The sequence below is a fragment of the Leptodactylus fuscus genome, chromosome 4 (assembly GCF_031893055.1).
Source record: "Leptodactylus fuscus isolate aLepFus1 chromosome 4, aLepFus1.hap2, whole genome shotgun sequence".
Lineage (NCBI taxonomy): Eukaryota > Metazoa > Chordata > Amphibia > Anura > Leptodactylidae > Leptodactylus > Leptodactylus fuscus.
The window spans coordinates 77,268,687-77,277,132 of record NC_134268.1 but is presented as its reverse complement, the minus strand read 5'-3'; the positions used below and the strand labels follow the sequence as shown (position 1 = coordinate 77,277,132).

The 8,446-nt window shown below is 40.6% G+C and overlaps 1 protein-coding gene across 1 annotated transcript in view; it reads right to left on the bottom strand.

Moving 5' to 3' along the window:
- Positions 1-6,980: 6,980 nt before the first annotated feature.
- Positions 6,981-8,446, bottom strand: part of RNMT (RNA guanine-7 methyltransferase) — a 37,169-nt gene continuing 35,703 nt past the window's right edge. Inside the window, exon 12 of the mRNA XM_075270706.1 lies at positions 6,981-7,381. Coding sequence (XP_075126807.1) covers positions 7,344-7,381 — 38 coding nt within the window. The 3' untranslated portion in view covers positions 6,981-7,343. The remainder of the gene's footprint in view (positions 7,382-8,446) is intronic.

Sequence of the window (8,446 nt, the reverse complement as noted above, 5' to 3'; positions counted from 1 at the left end):
AGTTGCAGTAGGACATGTATGCTCCATCTGAACAATGCACAATTCTGAATTGGAAATGATAAATGGGGTTGTCTGAAAATAAAAAAAATAAAAACTCCACAAACAGGGAAACTCAGTTGAATGAGGTTCAGATGCAATACCAGACAGCCCATTCTAATATTTATGCTCAACTCATCATTGTTATAAGGAATAAAAATATTATACAAACCCTTTTTTTTCTGAGTAACACGTCGGAATAGCCTTAAGAAAGGCTATTCTTCTCCTACCTTTTGTTGTCTTCTCCGCGCCGCCATTCTGTAGGAATCCCGTCCCGATTCGTGTTGGTATGCAAATGAGTTCTGATAGGATTGCCCCAAAGACTAGATAACTGCTCTATGCCATGTGGCCTGCAGATTGGACTGCATTTCCATGAGATAGGTTCTCTTTGGGGTATGGTCACATGGGCAGCTAGCCGCAATGAGATACCAATGCAGTGCACCAGAAACCCGTCACGGCATTGCGCTCCTGATTAGGCCCGAATGAATGAGCCTAATCATGAAGGAGTCTCGCACCGTGGAATCCGCAGGAAGAAAAGGCCTCTAGCTTCTTTTTCCTTCTAGCAGAAAAAAAAAAACTAGCGGTAAAAAAAAAAAAAAAAAAAGCGAGCGTGCTCCATCCAGATGAATTGAATACTATTTTGAAGGAGAATTCCGCGGCAAAATCTGCCTTCAAAAACTCCGTTTAGGCATACCCTTAAAAGGCAGCGATTACAGACATTACTAAGCTGTCAGACTGGTCCCAACTACAGAGATGTCAACTGAAAGAATGAAAAGGATTATAAATGGCGCACATTACAGAAACGCAGCAGATTTAACTATAGCAGAAAAACTCCACTGCATTTTACAATACCAGCAAAGAGAATGAGATTTCGTGTAACCTCATTCCTCCACATTGTGGAGAAAAAAAATGTTGCAGAAAAGAGGTTTACCCTTCATAGACTTATATGGGGGAAGCGATTTGAAAAAGGTTGTGGGAATAAAGTGAAACACAAGCAATCCGACAGTCGCACAAGACGCTGGTTGTTCAGCTGTGTGTAAAATTTTGTGAAAGAACAAACATAATAGGAAGGCTATAAAAGGAACACACAGTGCAGGTGGAAGATGTCAAAGCGTCAGCAAAGAAAATAGTACTAATATGCCTTAAAAATAGAAAATTCACCAGAAACCAGATGAAGCACAACAGAACTGAAAAAACTGAATTTACATGTAGAAGAGCCAAATAAAATCCAGCACTAACACCTATACAGAAGAAAACAGGGAGACAATGGGATAAAGAGAAACAGTCGGGAATATCCCATAATAAACCACAAATCTGTATGGTTAAAGGGGAAGATTCTAGAACATTATTCTGGTACTGTTCTAAGGAAACCTATAAAGTAGAAGAGGACAAACTTTCCCACTAATGTATTACCGTATTGTCAGGTGAAGGACAATGGTGAACAGAAATCAGAACTCAGTTAATGTAGAGGTTACATGGACACCGTTCACATTCCATCTACAGAAAACAGGTTCGGGTTTTTTTGGATGATGAATTTTTCCACAAAGAAAAATGTGTTAAAGTTTTTCTTGAACTGCATGAACAGCAAATAGTCCAGAGCTCAAACAAATTGAAAATTTATGGTAAAAATAAAAAATTGGTCCATGGCGACTCCATCCTGCAAAGCTAAGCTGACTCACACTCAATGAGGAATTAGAACCAGGGTGATGTAGAATACGAAAGTGAAAACAAGGATGTGGGGAAAGGGAAACTACAGCCCACTTACTTGAACTATGTTCAGACGAATAAACATTGGTAGTTGATAATCTTTATATCCCAGGACGGAGGTTGCACTCGGAAACTACCCATCGGCTGTGGGGAAACAACAACATTAATAGTGCTATGCCTCCGAGAAATAAGGAAAAAACATAGCAGTGAAGCATTTGTCTTTAAGAAACTCACAAATTTAAACAGCCCAATATTAACAAAAACTGGAAAAATGTTCCTAGTGTTGTGATTTGACAATGAATGTGTAGGATTTCCAACGTATTCGCATTTATGCAGATAGAAATTATTCTAAGCATTTAATATGGAATAATAATATAATATGATCATTTTATTTTAGAATTAGCATTCCATTTGTCTTTATAAAAGTTTTTACAATAGATTTTAATAATTAAATGTCACTTTCACTTTAATACCAATATACCGCATTCCAAATTACCGTATATACTCGAGTATAAGCAAAGCTTTTCAGCACAGTTTTTGTACTGAAAAAGCCCCCTTCGGCTTATACTCGAGTCAAGCAAAAAAAAAAAAAAAAGCTGCAATAGTAATGTATAGAATCTCCCATAAAATAGTGGGGAAAAAAAAAGCTTTAAAAAAGTATAAATATTCTCCTTTCCCTAGAATACATATAAAAGTAGAAAATGACTGTGAAACACATACACATTAGGTATCCCTGTGTCTGAAAGTGCCCAGTCTACTGAATATAGGGGATCTGCAGTGCTCCTGTTCTGTCGGAAAGGGGTTAATAGGAGCACTGCAGATATCCTATATTCAGCCAGATTGAATTCCAAGTGGAGGAAGAAAAAACAGTCCTCAAGCTCAGGGAAGGGGCAGACAGACAATCAAAACACCCCCTCCCCTTCCCCATCACCCAGCATCTACTGCACCCAAAAACTCCGGCCATTTTAATTTTTGAAATTTTCCAGTAGTTGCTGCATTTCTCCCCCTCGGCTTATACTCGAGTCAATAAGTTTTCCCATTTTTTTGTGGTAAAATTAGGGGCCTCGGATTGTATTCAGGTTGGCTTATACTCGAGTATATACGGTATTATGTAAATTATATTATTTTCCAGATTTTCCTAAATAGTTGATGCAAATGACAATATAATGTTCAAATCAACAACCGTTAGAGTAGGAGTCAAATATTATTGGCCAAACCTCCCAATGATATAGTTTGCAAAAAAAAAAAAAAAAAAAGAAACTGAACCCACTGTTCCAAATTATTATGCACAACAGAGTTTTTAAACATTTCACAGGTTGTAAAGAACTGAAAATATAAAGCTCCATATACTTTCCAGAGGTTATTTTCACTCCTCCCAGGACGCTATAAAGCAGGGGTCTCAAACTCGCGGCCCCCCAAACAATTTTGTGCGGCCCGCACAAGCCTAGGGACGCCGGATCCGAGTTGAATACATTGCGAGATGATTATATCCACTAGCTGCTACGTTCCGGCTAGTGGACATATAGGCGCGATGTGATGACGTCACATCATCACATCGCACCTACAGGTCTATTAGTGAAACTGCAGAGCGTGGCGGGGGAGCGTTGGATGGTGAGTATAAGTGTTTGTGTGTTAAAGAGGACCTTTCACCATTTTGCCCACATGCAGTTCTATATACTGCCGGAAAGCTGACAGTGCGCTGAGTTCAGCGCACTGTCGGCTTTCCCGATGTGGGCCCAGTGTGAAGAGCTTACGGTCCGGTACCGTAGCTCTTCTATGGTCAGAAGGGAGTTTCTGACACTCGCGCTGTACTGTGGAGTGGGGAGGAACTTCCCCCTCCCTCCCTGATAATGCTCGTCTATGGACGAGTACTGCGAGCAGAGGGAGGGGGCGTTCCTCCCAGCTCTCACAGTACAGCGCGATTGGCTGTGCTGTGAAGAAGGACGTCTCAGAGATGGAGGGACATGAATCTGGGGGCAGAGATGGAGGGACATGAATCTGGGGGCAGAGATGGAGGGGACATGAATCTGGGGGCAGAGATGGAGGGGACATGAATCTGGGGGCAGAGATGGGGGACATGAATCTGGGGGCAGAGATGGGGGGACATGAATCTGGGGGCAGAGATGGAGGGGACATGAATCTGGGGCAGAGATGGAGGGGACATGAATCTGGGGGCAGATGAAGGGTGTATATGTAACTGGGCGAAAGATGGAGGGGAGACATATAGTTTACGGCTGACTGTAGGAGGATTATACAGTGTGGGGGCACATGGAAAATGAATGGGCGGAGTCAACATAAAAGTGGGTGGAGCTAAATTTTCCGCGGTGCGGCCCGCCGACTGGCTGGGATCTTGCTCTGCGGCCCACATGTTGAGTTGAGTTTGAGACCCCTGCTCTAAAGGGACCTAACAGCTCTATATCCATGATCCAAGTCAAAAACATGACTCCACCACCTTCTTGCTTATGTTGCAGCTTTGTTGGGACATGGTGGTCATCCACTACTCCATCCATGGCACTCATCAGACTGTTTGAAAATTAGTCTTCATGTATGCCTGGGCCCACTGCAACCATTTCTGATTGTATGCACTTTTTAGAGGTGGCCAAATATTAGGTTTAAGCACAACTCCAAGTCTCTGAAGGATCCGACACCAGAAGACTCCAGTAGCACCGGTAGCTTCAAATACCAGTTTGCTGCTTTGTAATGATATTTTAGTAGCTTATCTCTTAATCCAATAAATTTGTCTGGCAGAAGCCTTCCTTGGGCTGAGGTCCCACGTTGCAGAAATGCAGCTTTTTTTGTTGCAGATTTTTCTGAGGTTTTCTGAGCCAGAACCAGGATTGAGCAGAATGGAGAAGTATACCTAATTCCTTGATATTTCCCATTCCGATTGTAACCATTGTTGACTTTGACTTAAAAAAAAAACCCCAAAAAACCAGCAACATCTGCAACCAAAAAAAGCTGCATTTCCACAAAAGTGGGGCCTTATTCTGCACAAACCCATTGTTACTCTGAATCAACCAATCAATTCTCTTCACAGTAGGACGATCAAACTAAACTTTTTGTGAAATATATCTAATGTTTTCATACTTTGCACTATTTCACACTTTTTGTTGCAGAGAGATCCTTTTTCTTTCCCATACTGCTTGAAACTTGTGGCCTGCTTAATAATGTGGAATGTCATTTTTAGGCTAAACCCTGACATTGCAGAAACAGCGTTTTTTTGTGTTGCAGATTTTCGAGCCAAAGTCAGGAGTGGATTTAATATTTAAGAGTTTCCTATATATTTTCTATTCCCTTTCAGCCCACTCCTGCTCAAAATCCACAGCAAAATATACTTTCATAAATGAATAGTACAGGTGGTAATAAGAAACTTTGTAATGTATCTTGCTAGGAAATAGGTTTCCTTATCAACTTTTCTGTTACTTTCTCCATATGAGTCTATGAATAGGACTGTAAGAAATTATAAATAACCTTACACACATGGCAGGGGGGGGGTTCTTTTTGCATATTATGCCTTCTTGAAACACTGCATTCTCTGGATATTGCTTTTTATTCTAGGCAATTTAATGGCAAAAAAAGGCAGAAAAAAAACCAAGTGTGTGTGAAGGCAGCCTATAGTACAATCTTTATGTTTGTATCAGTATACAACAAATTCCCCACTACTTCCCCAAGGAGGTTTAGATATTATGTGTTGTATTTATGAGATTGATTTTGCAGGAGACAAGGTTGTGACAAATTTAGCCCAATGTCAAACAATGATGAAAAATTGTAGAATCTTCTCTACACACATTTGTAGATGCAACAGATTTATCACCAGCAGCCAACACAAGTGAGATTGCACAAAGAGTTTTGCAAAATTTTGAAACGTCAGATTTAATAAACCTATCTAAATCTTTGCCAAGCAAACTGGTGATGCCCACTTTTCATTCTTTCATAAACTGACACACATTGCGCAAATGGATCTAAATTTAGGAGTAATCCCCGAATATTGGTGTCACAAATGCGGCTTTATAACTTCTAAGGGCTCGTTCACATCTGCGCCTGGTCTCCGTTCTGCAGGTTTCCGTTTCCTGCATAAAACAGAGGCAGGAGACGGAAACCTGCAGTTCTCTTTCTCAACTGTTCATTTGAATGGGTGAGAAAGCTGTCCAGCCGTGAGCAGCGGTGAGCGTTTTATGCTCTCCGCCGTGAAACCGTTTTTTTTAATCCGGACAGAGTCGGACATGAGGTACTCTGTGTCCAGATTTTTAAAAAAAACTGTTTCGCGGCGGAGAGCATAAAACGCTCACCGCCGCTCACGGCCGGACCCGGTCTGTGGTTTCAGTCTTCTTGCATGCAGAAGACGGAAACCACAGAACGGAGAGTAGAACGCAGGTGTGAACCTAGCGTAAGCTGTTGCTATAAGGTTGTAAATCCACATAAGCCCATTTTCACAGTCAGTATTTTGTCACTATTAATATTTGTAAGCCACAAGTGGAACCTACATGGCAAAAAAAAAAAAGGAACGATTTGTACCTCTTCAGTGTTTTGGATCTGCTCCTTGGTTTTGATTGATGCAAAACAGTGACAAAATACAGACCAAATGAAAGGCTAAAGCATTCATATAGAGGAAAGTTCACACGGAATTTTTTGGTCAGGATTTTGAGACCGTATTCCCCTCAAAACCCTGACCAAAAAGATGGCTTCTGTTGAAATCAATGGGAGCAGCTTGGGTCTTTTTGCGAGGTGCTCATTTTTCAGACCGTTTCGCCTCGCGATTCGGCCTGAAGACACTCCCTCCTCCGCACTAGATCCATTCATTGGGCCTAATCCGGAGCAGAGTGTGCGGCTGGGTGCCGGTGTAGTGCAATGGTTTTCAGTCGCGGCTATTCAGTTATTGGATCGGGACCTGAGGTGGCCTCCGCCTCAGGTTCTGATCCAAAAAACCCTGTGTGAACTTACCCTAACAGTGAAAAACAGCCATGTAACATAAGTGTTTTCAACGGTCATCACTTGGTTATCTTTATGTTGCTGAGTCTGAGGAATACGAATACACACTGCAAAACTTCGACCCACTCTCACAACCCCTTCCAAAGCAAAATAAGCAGTCTCTGCAGATTTTAAGTGTCGTGAACCATAGAATTCAATGGGACAAATGAAAGTAGTAAAATAATACAGAAGCAGTGAAGTGAAACATGGCAAATTCATTCAATGTAACTTTTACTAGAGATCTGGAGAAATAGAGTTTACATTCTGTAACCGTATTGGACTGGAGAAAAAAAATAAAAAAAAAAAATAATAGATTCAATGTTTGTTGCACACTTATGAAAAAAATAAAAAATACACTCTGTGCATGCAAGTATTCTCCCAACATAAAGGAGTATCCTGGGAGGAAAGAAGAACACACAAAAATCTGTTTAAAACCTTTGTACAAAATACCGATGTTCCCTTCATATTTACACTCCAGCCTGTCGCAGACAAGCATTTGCAGCTGGCACTTTGACTAGAACAGATGTGTGTGAACAGTACTTTTACATAAACGCACAGGAACTGTAACAAAAATGTATATACATAACATTCACAAGCTTAAAAAAAAGTCCATCTGAATTTTTCAAAAGTATTCAAGTCTGTTTTTCAAAGGCGAATAATAGATATATACCTGCAAGACAAAAAATAAAAAAAATACAAAAAATTAGAAAAAATGACGAATAAAAAAAACCTGCACAAGTAAAACAAAGGACTGATAGCAAGATTTTATATCCTATAGGTCAAAAACATGCTCACGTATATAGAATCACCAATGTTTAAGCAAAAGTATATGAAAGTGTAGAAATGCAGGCGCATATTAGTCTGTAGTATGCTTAATAAAAATGAAAGTGTTACTTAAGAAACCTCTTCAAAAATTGTTATGGATTAAACATAGACAGTAATACTGAAATGTAGAACGACATGAAAGTACTTTGCGGTATAATTATGTGCATTATCAGGTGGCCTTTCATTCCTTCCCAGAGAACGCAGCTATAAAAATACACGCTTCTAGCTGGCAGAGAGAAACCTATCATAAAGAGTTACACAGTCCAGCTTTGGCCTCGGAGAACAATTTAAATGCCATTTTCATAAAATGTTATGGTGAATTTCCTAACCGTATAGACAGATCCATACAGAGATCAAAGTGCACATACGGATCTCTTTATAGGTCAACATGTGTGTCCAGGAAATCTTGAAGATCTACCTTGTATACCATAAAGAAATACAAGGGTATTTAAATGGTTTGGCCAGGGAGTGGGGGCAAATGAAGGGGGTAGGGGGAGCGATACTTACCTACCCCCGTTCCATTCTGTGCAGGCACTTGCCTGGACTGGAAGTGAAATAGCTCAGACGACTGCTGTGGCCTATCACCTTCTTTAGCAATCACATGTTGGGTACCAGTGATGTCATTGCTAATGTGTTACTGGCACCCAACTTGTGTCCGCTGAGGGCAGTGAATGAGTTGCCACCAATGGAAAATGGAATAAAAGACAGAATACACTGCTAAAATACAGAATGAGAGAGAGAATACAGTAGTGACCGCCACTGTAAGAAAGAATACAGCCAAATAAGAGGCAGAATACAGGTAGGGACCTTTATTCTTTAAAAGATCCCTAAAAGTACAGCTACATTTATACTATCTATGGAGAGACAATCGCGCCTGTGCATAGCTATTATATGTCAAATCTACAGTACT